This window comes from Ovis aries, chromosome 13, assembly GCF_016772045.2.
Source record: "Ovis aries strain OAR_USU_Benz2616 breed Rambouillet chromosome 13, ARS-UI_Ramb_v3.0, whole genome shotgun sequence".
Taxonomy (NCBI): Eukaryota; Metazoa; Chordata; class Mammalia; order Artiodactyla; family Bovidae; genus Ovis; species Ovis aries.
Window position 1 is genome coordinate 64,100,772 of NC_056066.1, and position 19,856 is coordinate 64,120,627.

The window sequence follows — 19,856 nt, forward strand, 5'->3', positions numbered from 1 at the left end:
ATAGAGCTACTCCATCGTTGGCTGTAAAGAATATAATCAATCTGATACCTGGTGATGTCCATATGTAGAGTCATCTCTTGTGTTGTTGGAAGAGGGTGTTTGCTGTGACCAGTGTGTTCTCTTGACAAAACTCTGTTAGCCTTTGCCTTGTTTCATTTTGTACTCCAAGGCCAAACTTGCCTGTTATCCTAGGTATTTCCTGACATCCTACTTTTGCATTTCACTCTCCTAAGACGAAAAGGACATCTTTTTTTAGTGTTAGTTCTAGAGGTCTTGTAGGTCTTCATAGAATCAGTCAACTTCAGCTTCTTCAGCATTAGTGGTTGGGGAATAGACTTGGATTACTGTGATGTTGAATGGTTTGCTTGGAAATGAATGGAGATCATTCTGTTGTTTTTGAGACTGCACCCAAGTATTGCATTTCAGACTCAACTGTTGACTATGAGGGCTACTCCATTTCTTCTAAGGGATACTTGCCCACAGTAGTAGATATAATGGTCATGTGAATTAAATTTGCCCATTCCTGTCCATTTTATTTCACCGACTCCTAAAATGTTGATATTCACTCTTGCCATCTCCTGCTTGACCATATCCGATTCACCTTGATTCATGGACCTAACATTGCAGGTTCCTATGCAATATTGTTCTTTACAGCACCAGACTTTACTTTCACCACCAGACACATACAGAACTGAGCAATGTTTCCGCTTTGGCCCAGCTCTCTTTTTGGAGCTATTTCTCTGCTTTTCCCCAGTAGTATATTGGACACCTACTGACCTGGGAAGCTCATCTTCTGGTATCATATTTTTTGCCTTTTTATACTGTTCGTGGGGTTCTTAAGGCAAAAATACTGGAGTGGTTTGCCATTCTCTTCTCTAGTGGACCACATTTTGTCATAGCTTCTTTGAGTTATGCAAGCCCCTTCACCACAACAAGGCTGTGATCCATGTGATCATTTTGGTTAGCTTTCTGTGAGTTACTTGGCATTGTGAATTCAACTTTAGAGGAACAGACAAAGCGGCACATGCTACAAATCATGCTATATTCTAGTATTCCTATAATCTGGAACCAGACATGTACCTTCAATCTGAACGGAGAGAATTCCCAGATCCCGAAGCTGCTGGTTGTTGCTCTGAGCCAGGATCCGAAGCCGCTCCGCTGCTTCCCGGGGGATATTGAACGTCACACGCACGCTATTCCAGGGCTCCACCTTCTGTACCTTTAGCTTGCTGGATTCTTGGTCATGAAAGGAAGAGAATAATATTAGTAATGTTTTAGCCATCAGAAGACATGGAATGAACAACAACAAGGAAGTAAAAGAACAAGGTAGAATACCAGTATGGAATAGCTGAGAGAGCTTAAGCTTTGGTATTAGACCTTAAACTTAATCCCAGCCTTACCACTTAGCACCTGGGAAATCATGAACAAGTTATTTAACATTTCTGAAACTTAATTTTCTCTTCTCTAAAACCATGAAAAAACTACTTCATGAGACTGTGAGTGCTAAATTATATAATAATATGCCGAAAATCTAGCATAGCACCTGACACACCATAGGCACTTAGTAGATGGAAAGCAGTAAGATGGAGTAAGGATCATAGGAGGGAAGGGAGAGATAAGCTTAAATTACTAGAATAAGGTCTACTTCTAGACTCAGTTTAATGTATGTGAACTGAGAAACTAAGCAAATTTAAGTTTCAAATTTTAAGAGAAATTCTATAAAAATTCAACTGGCAGATATGCCAACTGTAGGATATCAGAGAACATGCAGCTACAATTCACTAAACTTGTTTAAAGAAAGAGCACTGAAAAGGAAGATAGTAGATTCACTTATAAAATGTTAAGCAATTATACTTCTTCAAATGAAAAAGTTGAACTTTTAGTACTCATATTTAAATTTTCACTGAGCATCTCTGTGAAACATATTCATAGATATAGGGAGCAAACATTTCTTCCAATGTCCTGTAAATGCTTCAGTTTAAGGAAGGCTTAAGTCTTGATTCTTTACGTCTCTGATTTTTAATCTTTTTATATGTTAAACAAGAGTAGAATTTCCATTGAAGCACACCAAACTGAGGAGAAAAGCAACATAAATCTCACAACTATATTTCAGTTAGGGTAAGAAAACATTACATTTCAGCAAACCTGAAAAGTCAATGCAAACTTCAAAGATGTTTTTAAATTATAATGCAAAAGTTAAACTAACTGAGGAGGTAATGTTGTTTGTAATTATAGTTTACAGATGGAAAGCAAATACCAGGTCCAGTTAGATAATAATAATTAAAAAAAAATTTTTTCCCCAGACAAAACAATTTTCCCTTTTGTTATAAACTCAGCTACATCAAATCTTTTGCAGCCTCTATTCAATTATACATTCAAGCATTGAGAAAATGGTCATTTAGGCATATATGTCCTTAAAATAAGAAATTTACATGGATAGGGGAAAGTATCTACATGTTACCTAAAAGCCCCTTCTACCTCCAAAACCATTATACATTATCAGTTTATCCAGACATGGAGTCCACTTGTTCTAATATGGAAAAAAAGAGACCACTGGCTAAGAGCATTGAGATATATTAATACAGGAAATTTAGGAAGGATTATGCATGATTCAGTCCAAATGTATTTTATAGGGTAGGAAACTGAAGCCCAGAAAATCTAAGAGATTTACCCAGAATCCAGTAGCTGCTGCTGCTAAGTCACTTCAGTCGTGTCCGACCCTGTGCAACCCCATAAACGGCAGCCCACCAGGCTCTGCCGTCCCTGGGATTCTACAGGCAAGAACATTGCAGTGGGTTGCCATTTCCTTCTCTAATGCATGAAGGTGAAAAGTCAAAGTTAAGTCACTGAGTCGTGTCTAACTCTCAGCGACCCCATGGACTGCAGCCTACCAGGCTCCTCCGTCCATGGGATTTTCCAGGCAAGAGTACTGGAGTGGGGTGCCATTGCCTTCTTCAATCCAGTGGCTACCTATCACTAAAATGGCATTAACATCTAGCTCTGATTTTCAGGCCATTTTCCTTTCCATGACACTTATACATCCAAATAGCAAAAGGCAGGGAGCTTGAGATTCTGCTGCCACAGAGGACAAATGCTGCAGGGCTTCTTCTCAGTCTGAACAGCACTGCAATCTTATTCCTACGTGGCCCAGACAGACATTAAACTTGCTTTTGATGTTACCTACTCGTGATAAGCCTACAGAAAAAATTTTAACACTTATATTTTATCAAAAAAATTTTTTCTTAACTTTCATCATATTTGAGAACATCTAATTTAAAATACTTTTTAGATCAAGAATATAACTGATTACCATGTCTGAGCTTACCAATGTATTTAAAAGCCATTAATAAGCTAATTCAGCTATTTAAAAACAAGAAAAAATGTGGATAATTAAGAACAATGAACAATCAGGCCCAGCTAGCCCTTAAAATATGATACATCATAACATGATTATGGTGGCAATTACAACTTTCACCATAAAATTCTCTAATAATGTATTAAATAATCCATAGAAAGAAGCCTGAAACAAGTTATTTTTTTAAAAGAGCCATTAAAAAAAAAAAAAAAAGCTCTCCTCCTGATATTAATTCTAAAGAATAAGACCTCAAAACCTAAAAAAGTTGGTTAGCACTGAAGAGTTGCGATAAAAGGATAAAATCTAGGCTTTGCACTATGTCTGAAGGGATTAAATAACTGCACTAACCAGAAAAGATGGGGAATATATAAACCAAAGTCGACAAGCACAAATTCCTGTAAGACCACTATAGATTATCTAAATGTGTAAAGAGGCCAGATGGGACTATGGTGAGGGGAAGGTATGTCTTCAGCGGCAGCTGCTACTTAGCACCACCTGGGATAGGACAGTTCAATGTTATTAGACCTTTCCTGTATAAAGACAAATCCAAAATCTGAATTTTAATATAAAATATCTATTTCTTGAAGCACTGGCAATAAAATTCAAACACTAAAAAACAAATTTAAAAAAAATCAGAAAAACTCAAGTGAGCTGTATGTAACACATGGCTGCACACTGGATCCAGTAGGCTATCAGTTAACCTCTGATCTAAAATTTAAGAGAACAAATTTCAAATACATTTTAAGTAAAGCCAAAAAAGGCATGGAGTAAAAGATTTTTGAAAGCTTTAAGTGGCCTCAAAGAGCCAGTCATTTTATAGGAAAGGAAACTAAAGACCAGAGAGCTAACAGCAATAAATAAATTTGGGTCTGGAGAATTCCTCCCATCCATTTTTGCTGTTGTTGTTTAGTCACTCAGTCATGTCCAACTCTTTTGTGACCCCATGGACTACAGCTTGCCAGGCTCCTCTGTCCACGGGATTTCCCAGGCAAGAATACTGAAATGGATTGCCATTTCCTCCTGCAGGGGATGGATCTTGCTGACCCAGGGATTGAACCTGTGTCTCTGGCACCTCCTGCATTGCAGCTGGATTCTTTACTACTGAACCACCTGGGAAACCCGCTCCTATCCATTACAACAGATAATTTAAGCATTACAATGCTAAGCAATGCTTTATATTTAGTCACTCCATGTACTTAAGAAAATACAACAGCATTTCTATTAAAAAAAAATCCTAAAATTCCAACTTTCCAATTAAAATCAGCCTTTCAACCTAATACAGCACAGTTGTACTTTGTAAAACTCAAGATAACCACAGAAGGGCAAATCAAAAACAGTAACAAAAGAAAAAATAATTAAGAAAATTACCCATGTGTAACAAATTGGGCACATGCTCCAATATTGTGTCCAATTTCCATTTGAAGTCTTTATCATCTATATTTCCTTTGAAGGCCACAAAGATTGTGGAATCCTCCAAAATATTATCACTTTTTGAGTCATCATCTTCTAGGCCAGAGTCAAAATCCATCTCTGAGTCTTCTACTGTTGATGAACACAAGGAAGTATAGATGTCTTCTAAGTTTGGAAGGTCATCCAAAACCATGGTGAATATTATTCCAGAAGCATATGTCAAGTGGACAATAAAAAAACCTTTCAAAACAGAAGATATAAAAAAGTATTACAACACATACTTACACAATCAATAATACATAGTTCTATGAAAACTAATTTATTTGACAAGTAATAACAAAATACTATAGAGTAAATTAAAAATTACAAGAAGGATAAACTATTTTAATTAAGATATTCTATAAGTTCTTAAAGATACTAGAAATAAAAATTTACCAGTTTTAACTAAAATTCCTTTTACTTTGTCAGCCTAGGATATAGGCAGAAAGGAACAAGAGATCACAAGAAACTAAAATAGGTATCTTCTAAGAGTTAATTCATATAAGCCTTTGGTTGACCCCCACAGAGCAAGATCCAGGCTGACCACAGACTCTGCTTACTCCTGTCCTAACAAATGCTTCAGAGCAACCAAGGTTTCTAAAGTCCTCCTCTTCAACCTGCAAAGGACAACCTGACCTAACTAAGAGCATCTGCAGGACTACCTAAAATTCCAAAGTCTTTCACAAGGATCATTTAAAATAACTTTTAAAGGGTTATTGAAAGTGGCATAGCTAAAAATAATGATTCAGAAACAGAAAAAAAGAAAGACAAAGTTTTGAAAGAAAAAAAAAATACTTTTGCAAAAGTAAAACAACTGGTTACCACATGTTTACAGAGGCAAAGAACTATGTCTAGGACAGAACCAAATTACTTTTTAACTTTCAGGTTTAGAGAACTCAAATTTTCTGCTATTTTCAGTTATGTTGCCTACCAAAGAATACAAATATTAAAGACCACACCACGTGGCCATTTCTTCCATTATCTCTGGGACTGATGATCACATTCTTAATCCAAAAGTGAATGAATAAACATCAATTTTATTAATGTATGTTAAGCAAGAATGGCAAGGAAATAAGAACCTCACACAAATCTTCTAATTAAAATAAATTCCTTACATAAAGCATAATTACATCTACGGGTTTTTTTTTAAAAAGATGATTAAGAAAAAAAGACTGAAAATAAATCAACTAAAATACAAATAGTGATTGTACTAGGTTGGCAAGATTGCTGGTAAATTTTCCTATTTTCCAAATATGCTATAAGTCATTAGGAAAAAGGAAAGCTACATATGTTGTACTATGATTATACTTCCTGCACAAATAGGAAAAAAGAAGAACTTTTAAAAATTAACGATTCTGTTTTAAAAAGAGCAAAGGCTTTTCAAAAACTAACCTAAGCAACCTTAAGGGGGAAAATTTCTTTGCTGTAAATACGAAAAAAAAAAATTTACATTTGAGCAGAGTAATGGCAACCCACTCCAGTACTCTTGCCTGGAAAATCCCATGGATGGAGGAGTCTGGTAGGCTGCGGTCCATGGGGTCGTTAACAGTCAGACATGACTGAGTGACTTCACCTTATAGTCTGGCAATTATAACCTTTACTAGCACCATCAGTGTACAAAGGAATAGTATAATTTGGATGGTTAAGAAAAAACAGCATTCAGAAAATCCTTTATAAATACCATTGCCCTTAGTCAATCACTCTCTACATTTTACTGATATCAAGGAATTTTAAAGGTAAATAAACTAAACTAAAAAATATTCTGAGGGTTTAAAAGCTGCTGCCTGGGAATTCCCTGGTGGTCCACTGGTTAGGGCTCCAGGCTTCTACTGCACGGGGCACAGTTTTGATCCTTAGTTTTGGTCAGGGAACTAAGATCCCCGGGAAAACTCCCCTGCAAAAGTCAAAGAAACAAAACCAAACAAATTCCTGCTTGGTCATGCCATGTAGGCTGTGCATCCAGATTTGGAAAACTCTCTACTGGCAGACAAGAAGTCAGCTACTAACTTTGTTAGGTATGATAATAATGGTGCTGTGGTTATACAGGACAAGAGATGTCTTAAGAGATAGTAAGCATTTATCTTTTTGGGCATGCCACGTGGCACACAGGATCTTAGTTCCTGACCAAGGATCGAACCCTGCAATGGAAGTCCAGAGTCTTAACCACTGACCCCTTGGGAAGTCCCACGAGATGCATACTGAAGCATTTAGAGGTAAAATGTCACGATGTCTATAACTTACTTTAAAATAATTCAGGAAAAAAAAACAGATTAACCAAATGTTGTTGTTTAGTTGCTAAGTCATATCCAAGTTTGTGACCCCATGGACTATAGTCCACCAGACTCCTCTGTTCATGGGATTTCCCAGGCAAGAATATGGATGTGGGTTGCTATTTCCTTCTCCAGGGCATCTTCCTGACCCAGGGATCAAACTCGACTTTGAAGGCGGATTCTTTTACCACTGACCCACTTAACAAAATGTTAATAATGGTTAATTATAGATGATGGGTATATGGGTGTTCACTGTATTTTTATCTGTACTATAATTTATATATATTTGAAATTGATCATAATAAAGAGTTAAAAAATTTTTTTTTAAAGGGAAAAGCAAGCATACCAGAAACACAGTACTGTTTCACAGTAAAACTCCACCAGATATAGGAAATATGAAACAGCTTCTAAATATCTTCCAAATCACAGTAGGTTTTAAATATATATATATTTGAATATATATTTATAAAAATATAAATTTATGTATCACATATTTTACATATATTTAGCTACTTATAAGAGTCTTTTCAGATATAAATATATGTATTTATACATATTCAGATTTATATGTGAATAATCGTTTAAAGATTGTCACACACAAAAAAAGATTGTCACAGACTATTCAGATTATCTGCCATTTGAGTAAAAAGATAAGATACTATTATATACCTCAGAAATCATAAATTCATATACCTACAGGCTTTAGGTGTGTAAAATAAAGGAAGAATGTTGAATATCAAATGTATTTGCATATACTGTATGAATGGTTTGAGCAACGGGAAACTCAAACACCCATCTATGCTAGGCACCCGCTACTTTGCTCCACTTTATTACTTTCTTTCTGGAGGGATGGAAGGAGTTGCGCAGGCACAGGACTAACATTCTGAATTTTAAGAGAAGACTGGCAGCTCAGACGGTAAAGAATCTGCCTCCAATGTGGGAGACCTGGGTATGATCCCTGGGTTGGGAAAATGCCCTGGAGGAGGGCATGGCAATCCACTCCAGTATTCTTGCCTGAAGAATCCCCATAAACAGAGGAGCGTGACAGGCTACAGTCCATGGGGTCGCAGAGTGGGACACAACTGAGCGACTAAGCACAAAATCCGTATGTTCAGTAAAATCTCCAAGTTTAAGAACAGATTTATATTTCTGGAAAATACCCTATGGGCCAAATGAAACACACTGTAGCGGCATATGGCCCACCAGCCATCAGTTTTCAATTTCTAATTAAGTCTAGTCAGTTTCTAATTAAGTCTAGTCAGTTTCTAATTAAGTTTAACTTTGACTTTTCACTTTCATGCATTGGAGAAGGAAATGGCAACCCACTCCAGTGTTCTTGCCTGGAGAATCCCAGGGACAGGGGAGCCTTGTGGGCTGCTGTTTATGGGGTTGCACAGAGTCAGACACGACTGAAGCGACTTAGCGGCAGCAGCAACAGTCTAAGTCTAACCTGGATTAAGTTAAATCCAAGTATAACTTACAAAACTGGTAGAACACTAGAGTGTTAAATCGCTCAGTCGTGTTCTATTCTTTGCAACCCCATGGACTGTAGTCCACCAGGCGCCTCTGTTCATGGGATTTTTCCAGGCAAGAATACTGGAGTGGGTAGCCATTCCCTTCTCCAGACGATCTTTCCTACCCAAGGATCAAACCTGGGTCTCCTGAACTACAAGCAGATTGTTTACTGTCTGAGCCACCGGGGAAGCCTGGTAGAACAAGGGCCTCAGTGAGTTATGCTGTGTTTGGTGGAATGCTGGAAGAGACCAGGTATTCAAAATGCATTTAAGTGTTATGATGCGCCTCTTGGGAGGTCTGTGGATTCACAGAGAGAATAAAAAAAGAGCAAGATCAAAGTCTTAACCTCAGAGAAACAGAAGGCATTTAAACTTAAGAGAATTTCGCTATATAACTTTGGTAGTGTCATTCCACTGGTAGGAATTAAGTTTGAGCCATATTTACTCTCATGTCATTTAAGTTTTCACTCACCAAAATGTTTTTCTTAATTTTTATCATTTGTCCAGGTCATCTTCTAAGTCCAAACAAGCTGGCATTTTTATGGCCTGTATTTTAAGGTAGCAGTCAAATAAATATCCTAAAAACAACAAAAAAAAGGTAAAGTATTATACAGAAATTACAGAGGTGACCATCCTTCCATCAGAACACAAACATGACAATTTATCAAGTCAACTCAGACACATTCAGATAACAATAAAATAGGGTTTTCATGAAATATGCAAAGAATAGTTCCCCCCACCTGGAGATCTTAGAGCACTCATTGGGCTTCCCTGGTGGATCAGATGGTAAAGTATCTGCCTGCAATGCAGGAGACCCAGGTTTGATCCCTGGGTGAGATGGGAATGGCTACCCACTCCAGTATTCTTGCCTGGAGAATTCCAAGGACAGAGGAGCCCGGAGGGCTTTAGTCCATGGAGGTACAAATGTAAAGAGTAACTCCATCAACAAGCAATTTAAAGTATATAGAAGCAAAACTCAGGGATGTATACCAGAATTATGAAACTGGGACCCTAAGCCTTAGAAACCTCCCTATACATTCATTTTTTAAATTGGTCAAATTAGAACACTCTTTGACATAAATTGCAGCAATATCTTTTCGGATTCGTCTCCTAGAACGATGGAAATAAAAATAAATGGAAGAACCAAATTAAACTTAAAAGCTTTTGCACAGCAAAGGAAACCATAAACAAAAGACAACATACAGAATAGAGCAAATACTTGCAAATGAAGTGACCGACAGGGGATTAATTTCCAAACTATAAAACTGACTCACAAACTCAGTTTAAAAAAAACAACCTAATCAAAAAATGCATGGAAGAACTAGACATTTCTCCAAAGAAGACATACAGATGGCAAACAAGCACATGAAAAAATGTTCAACATCACTAATTAATTATTAAAGAAACACAAATCAAAACTTCAATAAGGTATCACCTCACTCTGGTCAGAATGGCTATCATCAAGAGTCTATAAATAATAAATGCTAGAGAGGGTGTGGAGAAAAATAAATCCGTCTACACTGTTGGCTGGAGTATAAATTGGTACAACCACTATGGGGGAACAGTATGGAGGTTCCTTTAAACTAGTTATCTACATTCCCACTTCTGGGCATATACTGAACAAAACTATAATTTAAAAAGATACATGCACCCCAATATTCACTGTAGCACTATTTACAATAGCCAAGACATGGAAGCAACCTAAATATCAATCGACAGGATAAAGAATATGTGGGGTGTGTGTGTATACAGATATACACACACACAAATGGAATATACTACTCAAGTATAAAAAGAATGAAATAATGCCATTTGCAATTATACTGATGGACCTAGAGATTATCTGAAGTCAGACAAAGACAAATATCACAGGACATGCAGAATCCTGAAAAAAAAAAACAAAGAAGATACAAATCAATTTATTTACAAAACAGAAAAAGACTCACAGACACAGGAAAAAAAACTTACGGTTACTAAAGAGAAAGGGGGAGTGATACACTGGCATTACCATATATACACTACTATATATAAAACAGAGAACCAACAAAAACCTACTGTATAGCACAGGGAACTACACTCAATATCGCCTAATAACCTGTAAGGAAAAAGAATATATACATATACGTGAAGTGAAAGTAGCTCAGCTGTGTCTGACTCTTTGAGACTCTACAGACTGTCACCTGACAGGCTCCTCTGTCCATGGAATTCGCCAGGCAAGAATACTGTTCCCTTCTCCAGGGGATTTTCCCAACAGGGACCAAACCCAGGTCTCCCACATTGCAGGCAGATTCTTACCATCTGAGCCACCAGGGAAGCCCAAGAATACTGGAATGGGTAGCCTATCCCTTCTCCAGGGGATCTTTCCGACCCAGGAATCAATCAGGGTCTCCTGAATAGCAGGAGGATTTTTTACCATCTGAGCTACCAGGGAAGCCCATATATACTACTTTGTATATATACTAAATACAAGACCTACACTTTTTTTCCTATTTTATCTATACTAGCTATACATTTTATTTTTCATTAAATTTTCAGTTCAAGTTTTAAAGCATTCTTTATTGTACATATAGAAACTTATGTATGGAAACTGCATAATTTTGGTATGCATCAGAAAAAATTTCCCTCTTAAGAAAATATGTCTACAATGTCTTTAACTGGGCTGCTAACGTTTTACATTATTGCCAAATACAGATTTTATCATCTCAAATTTTTATTTTATTTATTTTTAAAAATTTTGGATGTGCTAGGTCTTCATTACTGCATACAGGTGGAGAGCAGGGGCTACTCTCTAGTTGCAGTGGCTGGGCTTCTCAGTGCAGTGGCCTCTCTTGTTGTGGAGCAGAGGCTATAGGCACATGGGCTTCAGTAGCTGCAGCACACAGGCTCAGCAGCTGTGGCTCACGGGCATAGTTGCTCTGCAGCATGTGGAATCTTCCTGGAACAGAGATCGAACCTGTGTCCCCCGCAGCGGCAGATTCTTATCCACTGTACCACCAGGGAAGTCCTACAATCTCAAAATTTTAGGTAGGGCTTCACTGGTGGTCCAGTGGTTATGAACCCGCCTGCTAAGGCAGGGGACATGGGTTTGATCCCTGATGCAGGAGGATCCCACATGCTGAGGAGCAACTAAGCTCACGAACCACAACTACTCAGCCTACATGCTGCAACTACTGAAGCCCACGTGCCTACAGCCTGTGCTCCACAGCAAGAGAAGCCACTGCAATGAGAAGCCCGCATACCACAACTAGAGAGCAGCCCCTGCTCGACACAACTAGAGAAAGCCCGAATGCAGCAATGAAGATCCAGTGTAGCCAAAAATAGATAAACCTTAAAAAATTTTAGATGGATGTATGAACTGCTGCTGCTGCTGCTAAGTCACTTCAGTCGTGTCCAAATCTTAGCGACCCCATGGACTGCAGCCCACCAGGCTCCTCCGTCCATGGGATTTTCCAGGCAAGAGTACTGGAGTGGGTTGCCATTGCCTCCTCTGGATATATGAACTAGGTATTAATAAATAATTATTAGAGAAATAACTATCGCTTAACTATTTTTATCAAGAAAAAGCCAATTTTTAAGTTTCCAATCAATAAAAATTAACCTTTAAGAAAGGCCATAAAGAAAATCTTAATAAATCCAAAAGTAACAACAGGAGAGTCAAATTACTCTGGTGACAATGCACCAAAATTATAAATTTAAAATAAAACCATGGCTTTTTCACCTTAAAGCAACAACAAAACCTTTGGATCTGGGTTAAAAAAGAAATCAAAACAGCAAAACTTTTAGAAATAAGGAGAATACTACATATTGGAACCTAAAGAATATAGCCAAACCAGTTGAGAAGAAAATTCACACAGCCAAGAACACCTATATCAGGAGAAAATAAAGTGAATTAAACATTTGGCTAAAAAAGTTAGACATGGTATAGTCAAAACCCACATCCCCAGGTAAGGAACCCACAAAGGAGAGGATAATCACAGTTGCAGGGCTTTTCCCCAAGGAGTGGGGGGTTACAGACACACACAAGGATCCCCAGCACAGAGATTCTGCACTGGGAATACGAGTCCCCAGAACACATAGCTTCGAAGGTCAGCAGGGCTTGTGTACAGGACAGCTAGAAGACTGTAAGAAAGAGACTCTGCTCTTAAAGGGTGCATGTCAAATCTCACGTGCTCTCCCAGTACAGAGGCAGTAACTTGACAAGAGCCTGGGTCAGAAACACTTGCTAATCTCGCAGAGCCTCCTGGAGAGGAAGGTATCAACTGGGACACTACCTGGGGACACAGATATTGGCAGCAGCCAAATGGGGGAGCTTGTTCTACCATGAGAATACTGGTGCTGGTAAGAGACGTTTTGGAGTACTCCCTCTAGCCTTCTAGCCTATTAGTCTTGGGGGCTTTACCCACCCACTAGCAGGCCAGGACCAGCCTCAGCCTCTGAGGGATCTTGCCCCTTCCACCCACGGGCCAACACCAGATCTGAGACCCCTGGGATCCTACAGACAGTTGTGCCAGGACCTAGGCCCACCACCAATGGGTTGGCAGCCATCCATGAGGCAGGACCTGGCAGGCAACTAGGCTGGGAGCCAGCCTTGCCTACCAGCATGTCTATAGTACACGGCCCCCCAACAAAATGACCCACACAGTCCACGGAGGGCACCTCGAGAGTATATAGCTCCAAGTGACCAAGAGTAGCATGCAGCTGGGCCCCATAGGACGTCTCCTGTATAAGGCTACTTCTCCAAAATTGGGAAATGTACAATAACTGACTTACCTATTACATATTGGGTTGGTCAAAAAGTTTGTTCAGATTTTTCCATAACAGTGAAAAAATCTGAACGAAACTTTTGGTCAAACCAATAGAAATAAACAGAGATTTAGGCAAAACAAGGAGATAGAGGAGTATGTTTCAAACAGAGGAACAAAACAACACCAAAGAAGAAGAACGAAAGTTAGTGGAGATAAACAATCTACCTGACAAAGAGTAAAGGGTAATGATCATAAGATGCTCAACAAACTTGGAAGAATGAATGAACAAAGTGAGAAATTAAGAGTTAGAAAATACAAACAAGAACCAAACAGAGCTGAAGGACACAATAACTGAAATTAAAAATACACTAGATGTAATCAACAGTGGATTAGACAATACAGAGGAACAGATCAGCAAACAGGAAGTCAGAGTAATGGAAATCACACAAGCTGAACAGAAAAATGAACTTATGAAAATGAGGACAGCTTAAGAAATCTCTTGGAAAACTGCAAGCATACTAACATTAGCAGTTGAGAGGCCCAAACAGGAGAAGACAGAAAAAGGTAGAGAATTTATTTGAAAAATTAAGAGTTGAAAATCTTCCTAACCTGGGAAAGGACACAGACATCCACATCTAGGACTTAGTACAGAGTCCCAAACAAGATGAACCCAAAGAGGTCCACACCAAGATAAACTATAATTAAAATGGCAAAAGTTATAGACAAAGAGAGAATCTTAAAAGCAGCAAGAGTTGGGAGTTCCCGGTTGTCTAGTGGTTAGGATTCAGCTCTTTCACTGCCATTGTTGGGGTTCAATCCCTGGTTGTGGACCTGAGATCCCAGAAGCCACACAGAATGGCCAAAAGAAGAGAAAACAAAGCAGCAGAGAAAATGCAAATAGTTACACCCAAAGGAATTCCCACAGGACCACGAGCTGTTTTCGGCAGAAACTTTACAGACCAAAAGTGGCATGATATAATCAAAGAGATGAAAGGAAGAAACCTACAACCAAGAGCAGCTTACCCAGAAAGGCTATCATTCAGATTTGAAGGAGAGATGAAGAGCTGTGCAGATAAGCAAAAGCTAGAAGTTCAGTGTCACTAAACTGGCTTTACAAGAAATGTTATAAGGACTTCTCTAAAAAGAAAAGACCGCAACTAGAAATATCAGAATTATGGGGAATTCCCTGGCAATCCAATGGTTAGGATTCTGTGCTTCCACTGGAGGGGGAACAGATCTGACTTCTGGTTGGCAAACTAAGATCCTGAAAGCTTTGTGGCATGGTAAAAAAAAAAAAAAAAAAACTTATTTGTAAAGGAAAGCATACGGTAAAGGCAGATCGACCACATATAAAACTAGTAGGAAGGTTAAAAGGTAAAAGCAGTACATCATTTCTATCCACAGTAAGTAGTCAAGGGATACACAAAACAAGAAGAGGTAAAATATAATGTCAAAACATTAAACGTGGTTGGGGACGGAGTAAAAACGCAGAGTTGTTAGAATGTGTTTGAACTTAATTTACACACCCACAGAGCTATATATGAATCTCACGGTAATCACAAAGCAAAAATCTTTAATACACACATGCAAAACAGAAAGGAATCCAAACATAACACTAAAGATAGTCATCAAATCACAAGGGAAGAGAGAGAAAAAAATAAGGAATACAAAAAAATCACAAAACAATCAGAATAAAATTAACAAATGGCGGAACCTGGTAGGCTACAGTCCATGGGGTCGCAAAGAGTCAGATTCGACTGAGCAACTTCACATGAAGGAAATGGCAATCCACTCCAGTATTCTTGCCTGGAGAATCCCATAGACAGAGGAGCCTGGCAGGCTACAGTCCGTGGGGTCGCAAGAGTCGGACACGACTTAGTGCACTGTCTCATATACCATCAATTACTTCAAACCTGAATGGCTAAATGCTCCAATCAAAAGACACAGAGTAGCTAAATAGATACAAAAACAAGACCCAGCCTTCAAAAGACTCATATCAGATCTAAAACAAAACACAAGACCGAACATGAGGGTATGAAATAAGGTATTACATGAAAATAAAAAGAAAGCTGGGGTAGCAATACTTGTATCAAACAAAATAAACTTTAAAACAAAGACTAACCAAGAGTATTTTAAACCTTGACTATTTGATATCAATGTTATCACATTTCCCTGAGAAACTGCAACTTATTTGGTACAGATATTTAAAACTCTTCCTTCTTCCACTAGTGGCTACTATTCTCTACTCTTCTCTCATCTTCCTTCTTTCAAAAAGTTAACAGTAAGCTGGAGCTAAAATGGAGGCTACCGAACAATGCCTGGTTCATCTCTATCATCACCTCCATCCTAATTTTTCACTGATATACTTAAGGACACACTGAGACTCAAAGTTATTAACAGCACTGGCAACTAGGGCTGCTGCTCAAACAACTGCTGGACTCAAAAATGACTTTTCTGCCGAAGAGCAGGCACAAATGGGAGCCAGGAGGATAGCAACAGATTTATAACTTCCTCCAACTACCTGTTCCTAAACAGCTTTCTCCAGAGGCAGCAATGGCAATGCTGTTACATTACCCTTCTGTAAGAGATTCACTTAAAATGGTCAGTGCTAATAGTACTATATAGCCACAACCTTCCTCCTGTACTTCAGACTTTGTAACATACAAAATAGTATACACACCCTGAGATTTGAAGGCAAATGCAGGAAGGGCTGAGACAGCAAAAGCCCTGGGAGCATTACATACTGGAAATCATTTTTTTGTAGCCTAGACTTCAAATTATCAGCAGTAACAAAAAATCACCTCTTTCAAAGTAAAATTACCAGGCCAAAGGAAGGAATTTCCTCTCCTCAATCCAGCAGGAAACACATAAATGACTGCTGGACACTCGAAAGTATTCAGAAACTATGTGAATCAATTAGTCCTTTAGTTTAACACCTTAAAAGAGAATTCCTACAGCTACCAAATAGCCAATGAAGCAACAAGTCTACCCTATCTGTCACACACTAGACCTATATACCCCTCTCCTTACTCAAGGAAGAAAAATTGAGGGGAGCGATAGAAAAACTTTCTGCAACATAAAAGAAGAGAAACTCTGCCTCTGTAATCCAGAAAATGAAAATATAAGGCAGCAATCGGTTAAATTTTAGAAATCAATTACATTGCTCTCAACAAACTTGATAAAGCACATTGAAATAAGAGCTCAAAGTTCACAGGCAGAAATGAAAGAAGCTAGTTGAGATGCAGGAATAAATACAAGGGGAAGAGAAAGGTAAAAATTACAAATATACCAAAGCAGAATTCAAATCTTTACTAGAAAAGTAAAGAGCAGAATACTTTATTAGAAACACAGGGACAACAAATTCAAAACTTTGTTTCAGAATGGAGTAGGGAAGGACAAATAATGCAAAGTATGAGAGAGGGCTGATGAGAAGAGAAAAATAAACTTCAACTAATTTGCTATCCTGGAAACAAACGCACAGAAATAATAATCAAAGATTTTTTTAAAGGAAATGTAAACTTTCCTGGATCAAAGAATGTTCTGCATCTCCAGCTCAAAAGAGCTCACAAAAGATCAGCAAAATTACTAAAAAGAGAGTGACTGGATTTGTTCTAGTGAAACTTTCAGATTTTAAGGATAAAGAAAATGCCCCACAATCAACCAATAAGGAAAAGAGAAGTCATATACAGAAGACCAAAACTTGCTCTGGCCACAGATTTTTGCTTTGCAAGACCAGAAGATAATGGCAATATATTAAAGAATTAAGAATGGAAAAAACAAGGTGACCTAATAATTCTGCTCCCTTCCCCACCAAGTTGTCATTCACTGTGAAATCAACAGGATACTTTCAGATGTACACCAATCATGTACTTTTTAATAAAAAGTACATAAAAAGTACATTGTCTGAATCTAATTAACCAAAAACAAAGACCTTGAGAATAGGAAGGAAAAATGCAATCAGTTAAACATAAGACTGTGCTGTGCTTAGTCGCTCAGTCGTGTCTGACTCTTTGCAACCCCATGGACCGCAGCCCACCAGGCTCCTCTGTCCATTGGGATTCTCCAGATAAGAATACTGGAGTGGGTTGCCATGCCCTCCTCAAACATAAACATAAACATAAGACTAAGTCTAAATAGTTATTATAAATATCAGTTCAGTTCAGTCACTCAGTTGTGTCTGACTCTTTGTGACCCCATGGACTGCAGCAAACCAGGCCTCCCTGTCTATCACCAACTCCTGGAGTTTACTCAAACTCACGTCCATTGAGTTGGTGATGCCATCCAACCATCTCATCCTCTGTCATCCCCCTTTTCCTGCCTTCAATCTTTCCCTGCATCAGGGTCTTTTCCAATGAGTCAGCTCTTTGCATCAGATGGCCAAAGTATTGGAGTTTCAGCTTCAGCATCAGTCCTTCCAATGAACACCCAGGACCGATCTCCTTTAGGATGGACTGGTTGGATCTCCTTCCTGTCCAAGGGACTCTCAAGAGTCTTCTCAAACACCACAGTTCAAAAGCATCAATTCTCCAGTGCTCAGCTTTCTTTACAGTCCAACTCTCACATCCATACATGACTACTGGAAAAACCATAGCTTTGACTATACAGACCTTTGTTGGCAAAGTAATGTCTCTGCTCTTTAATATGCTGTCTAGGTTGGTCATAACTTTTCTTCCAAGGAGCAAGCCTCTTTTAATTTCATGGCTGCAGTCACCATCTGCAGTGATTTTGGAGCCCCCCAAAATAAAGTCAGCCACTGTTTCCACTGTTGCCCCATCTATTTCCCATGAAGTGATGGGACCAGATGCCATAATCTTAGTTTTCTGAATGTTGAGCTTTAAGCCAACTTTTTCACTCTCCTCTTTCACTGTCATCAAGAGGCTCTTTAGTTCTTCTTTGCTTTCTGCCATAAGGGTGGTGTTATCTGCATATCTGAGGTTATTGGTATTTCTCCCTGCAATCCTGATTCCAGCTTGTGCTTCATCCAGTCCAGCATTTCGCATGATGTATTCTGCATAGAAGTTAAATAAGCAGGGTGACAATATACAGCCTTGACATACTCCTTTCCCGATTTGGAACCAGTTTGTTGTTCCATGTCCAGTTCTAACTGTTGCTTCTTGACCTGCATACAGGTTTCTCAGGAAGCAGGTCAGGTGGTCTGGTATTCTCATCTCTTGAAGAATTTTCCAGAGTTTGTTGTGATCCACATGGTCAAAGGCTTTCACGTATTCATAAAACAGAAGTAGATGTTTTTCTGGAATGCTCTTGCTTTTTCGATGATCCATCAGATGTTAGCAATTTGATCTCTGGTTCCTCTGCCTTTTCTAAATCCAGCCTGGACATCTGGAAGTTCATGGTTCATGTACTGTTGAAGACTGGCTTGGAGAATTTTGAGCAATTTACTTTGCTAGCATGTGAGATGAGAGCAATTGTGTGGTTGTTTGAATATTCTTTGGCATTGCCTTTCTTTGGGATTGGAATGAAAACTGACCTTTTCCAGTCCTGTGGCCACTGATGAGGTTTCCAAATTTGCTGGCATGCTGAGTGCAGCACTTTCACAGCATCATCTTTTAGGATTTGAAACAGCTCACCTGGAATTCCATCAACTCCACTAGCTTTGTTCATAGTGATACTTCCTAAGGCCCACTTGACTTCACATTCCAGGATGTCTGGCTCTAAGTGAGTGATCATACCATCGTGATTATCTGGGTCATGAAGATCTTTTTTGTACAGTTCTTCTGTGTATTCTTGCCACCTCCTCTTAATATCTTCTGCTTCTGTTAGGTCAATACCTTTTCTGTCCTTTATTGTGCTCATATTATAAATATGATTAATACCAAATACTATTTTTGAAAAATTGTTATTCAAAACAAAGGTACAAAATAAAAATTACTATCAGTCACCACGATCTTTATTTGAGTAGTATGAACAATTTTGCTAATATGCTCTGTCATTAATTTAATGGGTTACCTGCCCCTCCCCATTAAAGGATAATGAGTTTTAGGCTAGGTCAAGGAACACTGGCCTATTCGAGATACCTCATACAATAAGAACCATACAATAAGTGGTCTTTTGTGACTGACTTCTTTCACTTAGTTTTATTTCTCCAAGGTGCTGTATAGCAATAACAGTACTTCATTATTTTAAATTACCATATAATTTCCCTTTGTATGGGCTTCCAGGGCTTCCCCGGTAGCTCAGCTGGTAAAAAATCTGCCTGCCATGTGGGAGACCTGGGTTCGATCCCTGGGTTGCGAAGATCCCCTGGAGAAAGGCACGGCTACCCACTCCAGTATTCTGGCCTGGAGAATTCCATGGACACAGGAGCCTAGCAGGCTACAGTTCCTGGAGTTGCAAAGAGTCGGACACGACTGAGCGACTTTCACTTTCACGGCCTTCCCAGGTGGCGCAAGTGGTAAAGAGCCCACCTGCCAATGCAGGTAGACATGAGATGCAGGTTTGATCCCTGGGCTGGGAACATCCCCTGGAGGAGGGCATGGCAATCCACTCTAGTATTCTTGCCCGG

At 38.8% G+C, this 19,856-nt stretch overlaps 1 protein-coding gene across 18 annotated transcripts in view; it reads right to left on the bottom strand.

The window, feature by feature from the left end:
• NCOA6 (nuclear receptor coactivator 6) overlaps positions 1–19,856 on the bottom strand; it is a 91,854-nt gene that overhangs the window by 50,220 nt on the left and 21,778 nt on the right. For all 18 annotated transcript variants that reach the window (XM_060397725.1, XM_060397724.1, XM_060397729.1 and 15 more), the window contains 3 exons: positions 9,061–9,166; positions 4,724–5,005; positions 1,081–1,236 (listed from right to left, as the gene is read on the bottom strand). In XM_060397725.1, the coding sequence (XP_060253708.1) occupies positions 1,081–1,236; positions 4,724–4,958 (391 nt within the window). In that variant the 5' untranslated portion in view covers positions 4,959–5,005; positions 9,061–9,166. The remainder of the gene's footprint in view (positions 1–1,080; positions 1,237–4,723; positions 5,006–9,060; positions 9,167–19,856) is intronic.